General features: G+C 45.6%; 1 protein-coding gene across 1 annotated transcript; it reads right to left on the bottom strand.

Moving 5' to 3' along the window:
• Positions 1-6,882: 6,882 nt before the first annotated feature.
• On the bottom strand, positions 6,883-7,833 carry LOC306705135 (olfactory receptor 8G17-like; the record flags this gene model as incomplete). Its single annotated transcript, XM_079171837.1, has 1 exon — positions 6,883-7,833. The coding sequence occupies exon 1, from the start codon at positions 7,825-7,827 to the stop codon at positions 6,883-6,885; it is 945 nt and encodes a 314-aa protein (XP_079027963.1). The 5' UTR covers positions 7,828-7,833.
• Between the last annotated feature and the right edge of the window lie 8,908 nt (positions 7,834-16,741).

Below are 16,741 nucleotides of genomic sequence, written 5' to 3'. Positions count from 1 at the left end.
CTGACTCAGGTTTATAGTTAGGGCTGGTTCAGGTTTATAGGTAGGGCTGGTTCAGGGTTATAGTTAGGGCTGGTTCAGGTTTATAGTTAGGACTGGTTCAGGTCTATAGTTAGGGCTGGCTCAGGTTTATAGTTAGGGCTGGTTCAGGTTTATAGTTAGGGCTGGCTCAGGTTTATAGTTAGGGCTGGCTCAGGTTTATAGTGAGGGCTGGCTCAGGTTTATAGTTAGGGCTGGCTCAGGTTTATAGTTAGGGCTGGTTCAGGTTTATAGTTAGGGCTGGTTCAGGTTTATAGTTAGGACTGGTTCAGGTCTATAGTTAGGGCTGGCTCAGGTTTATAGTTAGGGCTGGCTCAGGTTTATAGTTAGGGCTGGCTCAGGTTTATAGTTAGGGCTGGCTCAGGTTTATAGTGAGGGCTGGCTCAGGTTTATAGTTAGGGCTGGCTCAGGTTTATAGTTAGGGCTGGTTCAGGTTTATAGTTAGGGCTGGTTCAGGTTTATAGTTAGGACTGGTTCAGGTCTATAGTTAGGGCTGGCTCAGGTTTATAGTTAGGGCTGGCTCAGGTTTATAGTTAGGGCTGGTTCAGGTTTATAGGTAGGGCTGGTTCAGGTTTATAGTTAGGGCTGGCTCAGGTTTATAGTTAGGGCTGGCTCAGGTTTATAGTGAGGGCTGGCTCAGGTTTATAGTTAGGGCTGGCTCAGGTTTATAGTTAGGGCTGGCTCAGGTTTATAGTGAGGGCTGGTTCAGGTTTATAGGTAGGGCTGGTTCAGGTTTATAGGTAGGGCTGGTTCAGGTTTATAGTTAGGGCTGGCTCAGGTTTATAGTTAGGGCTGGCTCAGGTTTATAGTTAGGGCTGGCTCAGGTTTATAGTTAGGGCTGGCTCAGGTTTATAGTTAGGGCTGGCTCAGGTTTATAGGTAGGGCTGGTTCAGGTTTATAGGTAGGGCTGGTTCAGGTTTATAGTTAGGGCTGGCTCAGGTTTATAGATAGGGCTGGCTCAGGTTTATAGTTAGGGCTGGCTCAGGTTTATAGTTAGGGCTGGCTCAGGTTTATAGTTAGGGCTGGCTCAGGTTTATAGTTAGGGCTGGCTCAGGTTTATAGTTAGGGCTGGTTCAGGTTTATAGGTAGGGCTGGTTCAGGTTTATAGTTAGGGCTGGTTCAGGTTTATAGTTAGGGCTGACTCATGGCTATAGTTAGGGCTGGTTCAGGTTTATAGTTAGGGCTGACTCAGGTCTATAGTTAGGGCTGGCTCAGGTTTATAGTTAGGGCTGGCTCAGGTTTATAGTTAGGGCTGGTTCAGGTTTATAGTTTGGGCTGGTTCAGGTTTATAGTTAGGGCTGGTTCAGGTTTATAGTTAGGGCTGACTCAGGTCTATAGTTAGGGCTGGCTCAGGTTTATAGTTAGGGCTGGCTCAGGTTTATAGTTAGGGCTGGCTCAGGTTTATAGTTAGGGCTGGCTCAGGTTTATAGTTAGGGCTGGCTCAGGTTTATAGTTAGGGCTGGCTCAGGTTTATAGTTAGGGCTGGCTCAGGTTTATAGTTAGGGCTGGCTCAGGTTTATAGTTAGGGCTGGCTCAGGTTTATAGTTAGGGCTGGCTCAGGTTTATAGTGAGGGCTGGTTCAGGTTTATAGTTAGGGCTGGCTCAGGTTTATAGTTTGGGCTGGTTCAGGTTTATAGTTAGGGCTGGTTCAGGTTTATAGTTAGGGCTGACTCAGGTCTATAGTTAGGGCTGGCTCAGGTTTATAGTTAGGGCTGGCTCAGGTTTATAGTTAGGGCTGGCTCAGGTTTATAGTGAGGGCTGGCTCAGGTTTATAGTGAGGGCTGGCTCAGGTTTATAGTTAGGGCTGGCTCAGGTTTATAGTGAGGGCTGGTTCAGGTTTATAGGTAGGGCTGGTTCAGGTTTATAGGTAGGGCTGGTTCAGGTTTATAGTTAGGGCTGGCTCAGGTTTATAGTTAGGGCTGGCTCAGGTTTATAGTTAGGGCTGGCTCAGGTTTATAGTTAGGGCTGGCTCAGGTTTATAGGTAGGGCTGGTTCAGGTTTATAGGTAGGGCTGGTTCAGGTTTATAGTTAGGGCTGGCTCAGGTTTATAGTTAGGGCTGGCTCAGGTTTATAGTTAGGGCTGGCACAGGTTTATAGTTAGGGCTGGCTCAGGTTTATAGTTAGGGCTGGCTCAGGTTTATAGTTAGGGCTGGTTCAGGTTTATAGGTAGGGCTGGTTCAGGTTTATAGTTAGGGCTGGCTCAGGTTTATAGTTAGGGCTGGCTCAGGTTTATAGTTAGGGCGGGCTCAGGTTTATAGTTAGGGCTGGCTCAGGTTTATAGTTAGGGCTGGCTCAGGTTTATAGTTAGGGCTGGCTCAGGTTTATAGTTAGGGCTGGCTCAGGTTTATAGTGAGGGCTGGTTCAGGTTTATAGTTAGGGCTGGTTCAGGTTTATAGTTAGGGCTGACTCAGGTCTATAGTTAGGGCTGGCTCAGGTTTATAGTTAGGGCTGGCTCAGGTTTATAGTGAGGGCTGGCTCAGGTTTATAGTTAGGGCTGGCTCAGGTTTATAGTTAGGGCTGGCTCAGGTTTATAGTGAGGGCTGGTTCAGGTTTATAGGTAGGGCTGGTTCAGGTTTATAGGTAGGGCTGGTTCAGGTTTGTAGTTAGGGCTGGCTCAGGTTTATAGTTAGGGCTGGCTCAGGTTTATAGTTAGGGCTAGCTCAGGTTTATAGTTAGGGCCGGCTCAGGTTTATGGTTAGGGCTGGCTCAGGTTTATAGGTAGGGCTGGTTCAGGTTTATAGGTAGGGCTGGTTCAGGTTTATAGTTAGGGCTGGCTCAGGTTTATAGTTAGGGCTGGCTCAGGTTTATAGTTAGGGCTGGCTCAGGTTTATAGTTAGGGCTGGCTCAGGTTTATAGTTAGGGCTGGCTCAGGTTTATAGTTAGGGCTGGTTCAGGTTTATAGGTTGGGCTGGTTCAGGTTTATAGGTAGGGCTGGTTCAGGTTTATAGTGAGGGCTGGTTCAGGTTTATAGTTAGGGCTGGCTCAGGTTTATAGTTTGGGCTGGTTCAGGTTTATAGTTAGGGCTGGTTCAGGTTTATAGTTAGGGCTGGCTCAGGTTTATAGTTTGGGCTGGTTCAGGTTTATAGTTAGGGCTGGTTCAGGTTTATAGTTAGGGCTGACTCAGGTCTATAGTTAGGGCTGGCTCAGGTTTATAGTGAGGGCTGGTTCAGGTTTATATTTAGGACTGGTTCAGGTTTATAGTTAGGGCTGGTTCAGGTTTATAGTTAGGGCTGGTTCAGGTTTATAGTTAGGGCTGGCTCAGGTTTATAGTGAGGGCTGGTTCAGGTTTATAGTTACGGCTGGCTCAGGTTTATAGTTAGGGCTGGCTCAGGTTTATAGTTAGGGCTGGTTCAGGTTTATAGTTAGGGCTGGTTCAGGTTTATAGTTAGGGCTGGTTCAGGTTTATAGTTAGGGCTGGCTCAGGTTTATAGTTAGGGCTGGTTCAGGTTTATAGTTAGGGCTGGTTCAGGTTTATAGTTAGGGCTGACTCAGGTTTATAGTTAGGGCTGGTTCAGGTTTATATTTAGGGCTGACTCAGGTCTATAGGTAGAGCTGGTTCAGGTTTATAGTTAGGGCTGGTTCAGGTTTATAGATAGGACTGGCTCAGGTTTATAGTTAGGGCTGGTTCAGGTTTATAGTTAGTGCTGGCTCAGGTTTATAGTTAGGGCTGGCTCAGGTTTATATTTAGGACTGACTCAGGTCTATAGGTAGAGCTGGTTCAGGTTTATAGTTAGGGCTGGCTCAGGTTTATATTTAGGGCTGACTCAGGTCTATAGGTAGAGCTGGTTCAGGTTTATAGTTAGGGCTGGTTCAGGTCTATAGTTAGGGCTGGCTCAGGTTTATAGTTAGGGCTGGCTCAGGTTTATAGTTAGGGCTGGTTCAGGTCTATAGTTAGGGCTGGCTCAGGTTTATAGTTAGGGCTGGCTCAGGTTTATAGTTAGGGCTGGCTCAGGTTTATAGTTAGTGTTTCACGGAGACATGGCTGCACGTGGATTTTCCGGACCACAGTGCGTCGTTGCCCGGCTTCAGGACTGTTTGGGCGGACAGAGACGTTGTTCAGAGCGATAAGAAGAGAGGTGGTGGGATTGCAGTGTATGTGAACGAGAGGTGGTATAATCCCGACCATATGTGTGTAAAGGAACGCTTCTGCAGCCCGGACATTGAAACTGTTAGCCGTGGGGATGCGTCCTTATTATTTGCAGAGGGAGTTCACGTCTGCCATTGTTGTCGCTGTGTACGTCCCTCCATCAGCTGACGCAGAGAAAGCAGTGGACACCATCCACTCCACTGTTTCTGGACTGCTGAGTCAACATCCTGGTGCATTTTTGGCAATTACTGGAGACTTTAACCGCACCACTCTGGAGAAAGCCCTGCCAACTTTTCACCAGTATGTTGACTGCCCCACAAGGAACAATACAACTCTGGACCTACAGGAGGAAGCTGGAGGCCAAACTCCAGCAGAACAATGTGAGGGAGGTGTGGACTGGAATGAAGCAGATCACCGGCTTCAAGGTTAGAGGAAGACAAGGAGAGGGCAAATTAGCTAAACTATTTCTTCAAAAGGTTTAGCTCACGGCCCTCATCTGCCTCCTCCACACACCACACCTCCCAAACACCTCCCCCTCTGTCCCCCCTGGTGAGCTGCATGGACTCAGAGCCCTCAACATCAAAGGGCCACCGACACCATGACCCCCCCCCCCCCCCCCCACCTCTCTGAGACGACTGGCCAGGTGAGAAGACAGCTGGAGAGACTCCACCAAGGAAAGCTGAAGGACCTGATGGCCTCAGCCCCAGGGTCCTGAAGACCCGCGCCATCCAGCTGTCTGATGTCCTGCAACACCTCCACAACCTGAGCCTGAAGCAGGAGGAAGTCCTGGTGCTGTGGAAGACGTCGTGCCTGGTTCCTGTACCAAAGAAGATGACTCCATCTGGCCTCAACAGCTACCGACCGGTTGCCCTCACATCTCATGTGATGAAGGTGCTGGAGAGGCTGGTCTTGGCCCACCTCCCACCGCAGGTCTCAGGGTCATGCCATCTGCAGGAGTTCTCTGATGACTCTGCAGAAGTTCTCTGATGACTCTGCAGGAGTTCTCTGATGACTCTGCAGGAGTTCTCTGATGACTCTGCAGGAGTTCTCTGATGACTCTGCAGGAGTTCTCTGACTCTGCAGAAGTTCTCTGATGACTCTGCAGGAGTTCTCTGATGACTCTGCAGAAGTTCTCTGATGACTCTGCAGTGGTCGGGTGTATCAGGGATGGACGGGAGGAGTACAGGGCAGCAGTGGAGGTCTTTGTGGAGTGGGCCGGTAGAAATCACCTGCTGCGGAACGTGGCCAAGACCAGAGAGATGGTGGTGGACTTCAGGAGGAAGACGACGGCTCCACAACCGCTGAGAGTTCTGGGAGAGGAGGTGGACATGATGGAGGAGTACAAGTTCCTGGTGTCTTCATCAACAACAGACTGAACTGGAAGACCAACATCAACACCGTGCACAAGAAGGGGAGGAGTCGACTCTTCTTCTTGAGGAAACTTTGATCCATCAATGTGTGCAGCAAGATGTTGGAGATGTTCTACCAGTCTGGTGTGGTCAGTGCACTTTACCTCTCCATAGTCTGCTGGAGCAGCATTGGAGCCGGAGACACAAACAGACTGAACAAACTGGTTCAGACGGCTCCATCATTCTCCATATTGGATAACCAGGACCACCCTCTGCACCACCTGCTGCAGGGACAGACTGATGCAGCTCCGCTGTCACAAGGACAGATACAGGAGAACATTCTGCTATAAGACTTTATAATAATAAATCATCTCTGGCCAAATCATCCTTCAAATGACTACAACACCGCTACACGTTTGTTGCTGCTGTTGGCGATCTTTTGCACTACTGTTTAGTTTAGTTTTTCTACTTAGTTAATTCTATTTTAGTGTATATACTGTGCATTTTTCTGTATTTTTTATTACTTTATTTTCTTTAAATTGAATAGGTTCTGCTCTGTTATTGTATTGTATTTTATTATATTGTATATATTGTGCATTTTCCATACTTTATATTTGTATTTTACTGTGTAACTTTGTTTTCTGCTGCTACAGACACATTTCCCCCTGGGGATGAATAAAGTATATATCTATCTCTATCTATCTTATTACTAAGCTGTAGGGAAATATAAAGTTATCATACATTCTAATAAAAATGTTTTTCGATTCAGTTTTATTTAATTAGCCCAATATCACAAATACAAAATTTGGGATTTACAAACTTTACAGCATACAACACCTTCTGTCCTTGGACCCTCGCATCGCAACAGGAAACTCTCCCTCTCAAAAAAAACAATTAAAGGGGGAAAAATGCAGGGAGAGCAACTGAGGAGGGATCCGTCTACCAGGAGGAGCAGAAGTGCAATAGATGGCATGTGTACAGAATGAACAACATTACAAACGTACAACGTAAGTCAATCCATATGACAAAAGTGATACATATAATTAGAGTAGTATTAACGGTAGTAAAACTAATAGCAGAAATATTACATTACAGTCATTTAGCAGATGCTTTTATCCAAAGCGACTTACAATTCAGATTCTATACCGTAGGCACAGCTACAGGAGCAATTGTGGGGTTAAGTGTCTTGCTCAAGGACACATCAACATGAGAATAGTGGAGCCGGGGATCCAACCGCCGATCCTCTGATAGGACGGCCCTGCTCTCCACTTCGCCACAGTCGCCCCTTAAATGTGCTTAAAGTGCTTAAAGTGCTTATACAATTACAAGGGACAAAAACAGGAGCACAGTAGGGTATCTTTAGGTCACATTATAGATTATGTTGCTAAATGTACCAAAATAAAAAGAACTTCACAATGATGGCAAAACTTTCTTGGATTCAAATAACTTGAACAGAAAATGTCGTATCTCTTTTGACTGCACTCCATAAATGATGGGGTTGAGGCTACCAGGAACAACATGAAACAAAATGCTGCTGAGTTTTCTATAGTCTGAGTACTGAGGGAAGCGATGGAGAGCTATGATAGACATTCCACTGAACACCATGATGAGATACACAACCAGGTGAGTGCTGCAGGTCTTCAAGGCTTTACTGTTCAGAGACTTGCTATTACTGGTGAGACAGACGACTGTAATCTTTGTATAAGTGATCACTATGCTGCCTAAAGAACCTGTGAACAGGACTACAGTGAAAGTGAGGCCATAGACATTATTAATCAACACACTGTCACAGGAGAGTTTAAACAGTGAGGCGTTGTCACAGGAAGGATTTCTGATCATAGTCCTGCATCTGTTCAGTCGTATGGTCAGACCGAGTAGAATCCCGACCAAAACAAGTGCCACTCCCCAGGCACAAGCTATCAGCTTCATCACCATTTTGTTGGTCATTATCGTATTATATCGCAAGGGATTACTGATGGCCACATATCTGTCAAAGGCCATAATCATGAGCACAGTGTGACTAGTCGTACCAAACATGTGTGTGGTGAAAGCTTGGACCACACATTCATAATAACTGATGAAGAGCTCAGAGGGAGGCCTCAACATGTCTATAAGCAAACGGGGCATCAGGATAGAATTCCCAAGTATATCATTGAAGGGCAGGTTGCAGAAAAGGAGATACATGGGCTGGTGAAGGTTCTTGTCAATGAAAATCAGAACAGCAATGCCCACATTTGCAATCATTATAAACAGGTAGGTGAACAAGAACAGGAAAAAGACAGGGTAGACCGACTCTTTTGAAACATTCAAAGCTTCCAGCTGGAGCGTGGGGCTGTTATAAGTGTAGTTTTCCATCAACCTGAAACAACAAAATCATGTTAAGTCACAGAGAATGTCCTTGTAATCTCAATGTCAGAGATTTTATCTTATTAGTAACAATAAAAAGCTACAGGAGTGAATATACTTGATTTGAGATTGATCAGAAATGATGAGGAAACAGTTGCTTGCAGATAAGTAATGACACCTTGAATGTCTGATTGTTTCTCAAACTTTCATCTTCGCCTCACCAATCACTGCTGACACTATCCACCTCCACCCACCAAGAGCTCCTCTGCAGCAAAGCTTTATAGACACAATGTTATTCTAGGGGGGATTATTGATCATTATGTCAGATAATGTGATGCAACATTAAGAAATAACTGCAAATGTCAACAATGTCCATTAACTCCCAAATAAAACATTTCAAGGACTGCCTTCTTCACCTGCGTAACATTGAAACACTGAGGCACATCCTCTCTCAAAGCAATGCAGAACAATTAGTTCATGCATTTGTTACTTCTAGACTAGATTACTGCAATTCCTTATCGGGCTGATCTAATACGTCTCTTAAATTTCTCCAGGTGATTCAGAATTCTGCAGCATGTGTACTAACAAAAAGTAAGAAATCCTATTACTCCTGTATTAGCTTCTCTGCACTGGCTCCCTGTAAAATCATTAATGTAATTTAAAATCCTTCTCCTAGCCTACAAAGCCCTGATTGGTCAGGCACCATTATATCTGAAGGAGCTTTTAGTAACATATTACCCTCCTAGAGAGCTGGTTCAGGTTTATAGGTAGGGCTGGCTCAGGTCTATAGTTAGGACTGGCTCAGGTTTATATTTAGGGCTGGTTCAGGTTTATAGGTAGGGCTGGTTCAGGTTTATAGTTAGGGCTGTGTTCAGGTTTATATTTAGGGCTGGTTCAGGTTTATAGGTAGGGCTGGTTCAGGTTTATAGGTAGGGCTGGTTCAGGTTTATAGGTAGGGCTGGTTCAGGTTTATATTTAGGGCTGGTTCAGGTTTATAGGTAGGGCTGGTTCAGGTCTATAGTTAGGGCTGGCTCAGGTTTATATTTAGGGCTGGTTCAGGTTTATAGGTAGGGCTGGTTCAGGTTTATAGTTAGGGCTGGTTCAGGTTTATAGTTAGGGCTGGTTCAGGTTTATAGTTAGTGCCGGCTCAGGTTTATAGTTAGGGCTGGCTCAGGTTTATAGTTAGTGCCGGCTCAGGTTTATAGTTAGTGCCGGCTCAGGTTTATAGTTAGGACTGGCTCAGGTTTATAGTTAGTGCCGGCTCAGGTTTATAGTTAGGATTGGTTCAGGTTTATAGTTAGGGCTGACTCAGGTTTATAGTTAGGGCTGGCTGAGGTTTATAGTTGGTGCCGGCTCAGGTTTATAGTTAGGACTGGTTCAGGTTTATAGTTAGGGCTGGCTCAGGTTTATAGTTAGGGCTGGCTCAGGTTTATAGTTAGGGCTGGCTCAGGTTTATATTTAGGGCTGGTTCAGGTTTATAGTTAGGACTGGTTCAGGTCTATAGTTAGGGCTGGTTCAGGTTTATAGTTAGGACTGGTTCAGGTCTATAGTTAGGGCTGGTTCAGGTTTATAGTTAGGGCTGGTTCAGGTTTATAGTTAGGGCTGGTTCAGGTTTATAGTTAGGACTGGTTCAGGTCTATAGTTTGGGCTGGTTCAGGTTTATAGTTAGGGCTGGTTCAGGTTTATATTTAGGACTGGTTCAGGTTTATAGTTAGGGCAGACTCAGGTTTATAGTTAGGGCTGGCTCAGGTTTATAGTTAGGGCTGGCTCAGGTTTATAGTTAGGGCTGGCTCAGGTTTATAGTTAGGGCTGGTTCAGGTTTATAGGTAGGGCTGGTTCAGGTTTATAGTTAGGGCTGGCTCAGGTTTATAGTTAGGGCTGGCTCAGGTTTATAGTTAGGGCTGGCTCAGGTTTATAGTGAGGGCTGGTTTAGGTTTATAGTTAGGGCTGACTCAGGTCTATAGTTAGGGCTGGCTCAGGTCTATAGTTAGGGCTGGCTCAGGTTTATATTTAGGGCTGGTTCAGGTCTATAGTTAGGGCTGGCTCAGGTTTATAGTTAGGGCTGGTTCAGGTTTATACTTAGGGCTGGTTCAGGTTTATACTTAGGGCTGGTTCAGGTTTATAGTTAGGGCTGGTTCAGGTTTATATTTAGGGATGGTTCAGGTTTATAGTTAGGGCTGGTTCAGGTTTATAGTTAGGGCTGGTTCAGGTTTATAGTTAGGGCTGGTTCAGGTTTATAGTTAGGGCTGGTTCAGGTCTATAGTTAGGGCTGGCTCAGGTCTATAATTAGGGCTGGCTCAGGTTTATATTTAGGGCTGGTTCAGGTCTATAGTTAGGGCTGGCTCAGGTTTATAGTTAGGGCTGGTTCAGGTTTATAGTTAGTGCCGGCTCAGGTTTATAGTTAGTGCCGGCTCAGGTTTATAGTTAGGACTGGCTCAGGTTTATAGTTAGTGCCGGCTCAGGTTTATAGTTAGGATTGGTTCAGGTTTATAGTTAGGGCTGACTCAGGTTTATAGTTAGGGCTGGCTGAGGTTTATAGTTGGTGCCGGCTCAGGTTTATAGTTAGGACTGGTTCAGGTTTATAGTTAGGGCTGGCTCAGGTTTATAGTTAGGGCTGGCTCAGGTTTATAGTTAGGGCTGGCTCAGGTTTATATTTAGGGCTGGTTCAGGTTTATAGTTAGGACTGGTTCAGGTCTATAGTTAGGGCTGGTTCAGGTTTATAGTTAGGACTGGTTCAGGTCTATAGTTAGGGCTGGTTCAGGTTTATAGTTAGGGCTGGTTCAGGTTTATAGTTAGGGCTGGTTCAGGTTTATAGTTAGGACTGGTTCAGGTCTATAGTTTGGGCTGGTTCAGGTTTATAGTTAGGGCTGGTTCAGGTTTATATTTAGGACTGGTTCAGGTTTATAGTTAGGGCAGACTCAGGTTTATAGTTAGGGCTGGCTCAGGTTTATAGTTAGGGCTGGCTCAGGTTTATAGTTAGGGCTGGCTCAGGTTTATAGTTAGGGCTGGTTCAGGTTTATAGGTAGGGCTGGTTCAGGTTTATAGTTAGGGCTGGCTCAGGTTTATAGTTAGGGCTGGCTCAGGTTTATAGTTAGGGCTGGCTCAGGTTTATAGTGAGGGCTGGTTTAGGTTTATAGTTAGGGCTGACTCAGGTCTATAGTTAGGGCTGGCTCAGGTCTATAGTTAGGGCTGGCTCAGGTTTATATTTAGGGCTGGTTCAGGTCTATAGTTAGGGCTGGCTCAGGTTTATAGTTAGGGCTGGTTCAGGTTTATACTTAGGGCTGGTTCAGGTTTATACTTAGGGCTGGTTCAGGTTTATAGTTAGGGCTGGTTCAGGTTTATATTTAGGGATGGTTCAGGTTTATAGTTAGGGCTGGTTCAGGTTTATAGTTAGGGCTGGTTCAGGTTTATAGTTAGGGCTGGTTCAGGTTTATAGTTAGGGCTGGTTCAGGTCTATAGTTAGGGCTGGCTCAGGTCTATAATTAGGGCTGGCTCAGGTTTATATTTAGGGCTGGTTCAGGTCTATAGTTAGGGCTGGCTCAGGTTTATAGTTAGGGCTGGTTCAGGTTTATAGTTAGGGCTGGTTCAGGTTTATAGTTAGGGCTGGTTCAGGTTTATATTTAGGGATGGTTCAGGTTTATAGTTAGGGCTGGTTCAGGTTTATAGTTAGGGCTGGCTCAGGTTTATAGTTAGGGCTGGTTCAGGTTTATAGTTAGGGCTGGTTCAGGTTTATAGTTAGGGCTGGTTCAGGTTCATATTTAGTGCTGGTTCAGGTTTATAGTTAGGGCTGGTTCAGGTTTATATTTAGGGCTGACTCATGTTTATAGTTAGGGCTGGCTCAGGTTTATAGTTAGTGCCGGCTCAGGTTTATAGTTAGGGCTGGTTCAGGTTTATAGTTAGTGCTGGTTCAGGTTTATAGTTAGGGCTGGCTCAGGTTTATAGTTAGTGCCGGCTCAGGTTTATAGTTAGGGCTGGTTCAGGTTTATAGTTAGTGCCGGCTCAGGTCTATAGTTAGGGCTGGTTCAGGTTTATAGTTAGGACTGGCTCAGGTTTATAGTTAGGGCTGGTTCAGGTTTATAGTTAGGGCTGGTTCAGGTTTATAGTTAGTGCTGGTTCAGGTTTATAGTTAGGACTGGCTCAGGTCTATAGTTAGGGCTGGTTCAGGTTTATAGTTAGTGCCGGCTCAGGTTTATAGTTAGGGCTGGCTCAGGTTTATAGTTAGTGCCGGCTCAGGTTTATAGTTAGGGCCGGCTCAGGTTTATAGTTAGGGCTGGCTCAGGTTTATATTTAGGGCTGGTTCAGGTTTATAGTTAGGACTGGTTCAGGTCTATAGTTAGGGCTGGTTCAGGTTTATAGTTAGGACTGGTTCAGGTCTATAGTTAGGGCTGGTTCAGGTTTATAGTTAGGGCTGGTTCAGGTTTATAGTTAGGGCTGGTTCAGGTTTATAGTTAGGACTGGTTCAGGTCTATAGTTTGGGCTGGTTCAGGTTTATAGTTAGGGCTGGTTCAGGTTTATATTTAGGACTGGTTCAGGTTTATAGTTAGGGCAGACTCAGGTTTATAGTTAGGGCTGGCTCAGGTTTATAGTTAGGGCTGGCTCAGGTTTATAGTTAGGGCTGGCTCAGGTTTATAGTTAGGGCTGGTTCAGGTTTATAGGTAGGGCTGGTTCAGGTTTATAGTTAGGGCTGGCTCAGGTTTATAGTTAGGGCTGGCTCAGGTTTATAGTTAGGGCTGGCTCAGGTTTATAGTGAGGGCTGGTTTAGGTTTATAGTTAGGGCTGACTCAGGTCTATAGTTAGGGCTGGCTCAGGTCTATAGTTAGGGCTGGCTCAGGTTTATATTTAGGGCTGGTTCAGGTCTATAGTTAGGGCTGGCTCAGGTTTATAGTTAGGGCTGGTTCAGGTTTATACTTAGGGCTGGTTCAGGTTTATACTTAGGGCTGGTTCAGGTTTATAGTTAGGGCTGGTTCAGGTTTATATCTAGGGATGGTTCAGGTTTATAGTTAGGGCTGGTTCAGGTTTATAGTTAGGGCTGGTTCAGGTTTATAGTTAGGGCTGGTTCAGGTTTATAGTTAGGGCTGGTTCAGGTCTATAGTTAGGGCTGGCTCAGGTCTATAGTTAGGGCTGGCTCAGGTTTATATTTAGGGCTGGTTCAGGTCTATAGTTAGGGCTGGCTCAGGTTTATAGTTAGGGCTGGTTCAGGTTTATAGTTAGGGCTGGTTCAGGTTTATAGTTAGTGCCGGCTCAGGTCTATAGTTAGGGCTGGTTCAGGTTTATAGTTAGGACTGGCTCAGGTTTATAGTTAGGGCTGGTTCAGGTTTATAGTTAGGGCTGGTTCAGGTTTATAGTTAGTGCTGGTTCAGGTTTATAGTTAGGACTGGCTCAGGTCTATAGTTAGGGCTGGTTCAGGTTTATAGTTAGTGCCGGCTCAGGTTTATAGTTAGGGCTGGCTCAGGTTTATAGTTAGTGCCGGCTCAGGTTTATAGTTAGGGCCGGCTCAGGTTTATAGTTAGTGCCGGCTCAGGTTTATAGTTAGGGCTGGCTCAGGTTTATAGTTAGTGCCGGCTCAGGTTTATAGTTAGTGCCGGCTCAGGTTTATAGTTAGTGCCGGCTCAGGTTTATAGTTAGGACTGGTTCAGGTTTATAGTTAGGGCTGACTCAGGTTTATAGTTAGGGCTGGCTCAGGTCTATAGTTAAGGCCGGCTCAGGTTTATAGTTAGGGCTGGCTCAGGTTTATAGTTAGGGCTGGCTCAGGTTTATAGTTAGGGCTGACTCAGGTTTATAGTTAGGGCTGGCTCAGGTTTATATTTAGGGCTGACTCAGGTCTATAGGTAGAGCTGGTTCAGGTTTATAGTTAGGGCTGGCTCAGGTTTATATTTAGGGCTGACTCAGGTCTATAGGTAGAGCTGGTTCAGGTTTATAGTTAGGGCTGGCTCAGGTTTATAGTTAGGGCTGGTTCAGGTCTATAGTTAGGGCTGGTTCAGGTTTATAGTTAGGGCTGGCTCAGGTTTATAGTTAGGGCTGGCTCAGGTTTATAGTTAGGGCTGGTTCAGGTCTATAGTTAGGGCTGGTTCAGGTTTATAGTTAGGGCTGGCTCAGGTTTATAGTTAGTGTTTCACGGAGACATGGCTGCACGTGGATTTTCCGGACCACAGTGCGTCGGTGCCCGGCTTCAGGACTGTTTGGGCGGACAGAGACGTTGTTCAGAGCGATAAGAAGAGAGGTGGTGGGATTGCAGTGTATGTGAACGAGAGGTGGTATAATCCCGACCATATGTGTGTAAAGGAACGCTTCTGCAGCCCGGACATTGAAACTGTTAGCCGTGGGGATGCGTCCTTATTATTTGCAGAGGGAGTTCACGTCTGCCATTGTTGTCGCTGTGTACGTCCCTCCATCAGCTGACGCAGAGAAAGCAGTGGACACCATCCACTCCACTGTTTCTGGACTGCAGAGTCAACATCCTGGTGCATTTTTGGCAATTACTGGAGACTTTAACCGCACCACTCTGGAGAAAGCCCTGCCAACTTTTCACCAGTATGTTGACTGCCCCACAAGGAACAATACAACTCTGGACCTACAGGAGGAAGCTGGAGGCCAAACTCCAGCAGAACAATGTGAGGGAGGTGTGGACTGGAATGAAGCAGATCACCGGCTTCAAGGTTAGAGGAAGACAAGGAGAGGGCAAATGAGCTAAACTATTTCTTCAAAAGGTTTAGCTCACGGCCCTCATCTGCCTCCTCCACACACCACACCTCCCAAACACCTCCCCCTCTGTCCCCCCTGGTGAGCTGCATGGACTCAGAGCCCTCAACATCAAAGGGCCACCGACACCATGACCCCCCCCCCCCCCACCTCTCTGAGACGACTGGCCAGGTGAGAAGACAGCTGGAGAGACTCCACCAAGGAAAGCTGAAGGACCTGATGGCCTCAGCCCCAGGGTCCTGAAGACCTGCACCATCCAGCTGTCTGATGTCCTGCAACACCTCCACAACCTGAGCCTGAAGCAGGAGGAAGTCCTGGTGCTGTGGAAGACGTCGTGCCTCGTTCTTGTTCCATAGAAGACGACTCCATCTGGCCTCAACAGCTACCGACCGGTTGCCCTCAAATCTCATGTGATGAAGGTGCTGGAAAAGCTGGTCTTGGCCCACCTCCCACCGCAGGTCTCGGGGTCATGCCATCTGCAGGAGTTCTCTGATGACTCTGCAGAAGTTCTCTGATGACTCTGCAGGAGTTCTCTGATGACTCTGCAGAAGTTCTCTGATGACTCTGCAGGAGTTCTCTGATGACTCTGCAGGAGTTCTCTGATGACTCTGCAGTGGTCGGGTGTATCAGGGATGGACGGGAGGAGTACAGGGCAGCAGTGGAGGTCTTTGTGGAGTGGGCCGGTAGAAATCACCTGCTGCTGAACGTGGCCAAGACCAGAGAGATGGTGGTGGACTTCAGGAGGAAGACGACGGCTCCACAACCGCTGAGAGTTCTGGGAGAGGAGGTGGACATGGTGGAGGAGTACAAGTTCCTGGTGTCTTCATCAACAACAGACTGAACTGAAAGACCAACATCAACACCGTGCACAAGAAGGGGAGGAGTCGACTCTTCTTCTTGAGGAAACTTTGATCCATCAACGTGTGCAGCAAGATGTTGGAGATGTTCTACCAGTCTGGTGTGGTCAGTGCACTTTACCTCTCCATAGTCTGCTGGAGCAGCATTGGAGCCGGAGACACAAACAGACTGAACAAACTGGTTCAGACGGCTCCATCATTCTCCATATTGGATAACCAGGACCACCCTCTGCACCACCTGCTGCAGGGACAGACTGATGCAGCTCCGCTGTCACAAGGACAGATACAGGAGAACATTCTGCTATAAGACTTTATAATAATAAATCATCTCTGGCCAAATCATCCTTCAAATGACTACAACACCGCTACACGTTTGTTGCTGCTGTTGGCGATCTTTTGCACTACTGTTTAGTTTAGTTTTTCTACTTAGTTAATTCTATTTTAGTGTATATACTGTGCATTTTTCTGTATTTTTTATTACTTTATTTTCTTTAAATTGAATAGGTTCTGCTCTGTTATTGTATTGTATTTTATTATATTGTATATATTGTGCATTTTCCATACTTTATATTTGTATTTTACTGTGTAACTTTGTTTTCTGCTGCTACAGACACATTTCCCCCTGGGGATGAATAAAGTATATATCTATCTCTATCTATCTTATTACTAAGCTGTAGGGAAATATAAAGTTATCATACATTCTAATAAAAATGTTTTTCGATTCAGTTTTATTTAATTAGCCCAATATCACAAATACAAAATTTGGGATTTACAAACTTTACAGCATACAACACCTTCTGTCCTTGGACCCTCGCATCGCAACAGGAAACTCTCCCTCTCAAAAAAAACAATTAAAGGGGGAAAAATGCAGGGAGAGCAACTGAGGAGGGATCCGTCTACCAGGAGGAGCAGAAGTGCAATAGATGGCATGTGTACAGAATGAACAACATTACAAACGTACAACGTAAGTCAATCCATATGACAAAAGTGATACATATAATTAGAGTAGTATTAACGGTAGTAAAACTAATAGCAGAAATATTACATTACAGTCATTTAGCAGATGCTTTTATCCAAAGCGACTTACAATTCAGATTCTATACCGTAGGCACAGCTACAGGAGCAATTGTGGGGTTAAGTGTCTTGCTCAAGGACACATCAACATGAGAATAGTGGAGCCGGGGATCCAACCGCCGATCCTCTGATAGGACGGCCCTGCTCTCCACTTCGCCACAGTCGCCCCTTAAATGTGCTTAAAGTGCTTAAAGTGCTTATACAATTACAAGGGACAAAAACAGGAGCACAGTAGGGTATCTTTAGGTCACATTATAGATTATGTTGCTAAATGTACCAAAATAAAAAGAACT

This window comes from Pholis gunnellus (assembly GCF_910591455.1).
Source record: "Pholis gunnellus genome assembly, chromosome: 13".
NCBI classification, from domain to species: Eukaryota; Metazoa; Chordata; class Actinopteri; order Perciformes; family Pholidae; genus Pholis; species Pholis gunnellus.
This window is presented reverse-complemented; position numbering and strand designations above follow the sequence as displayed.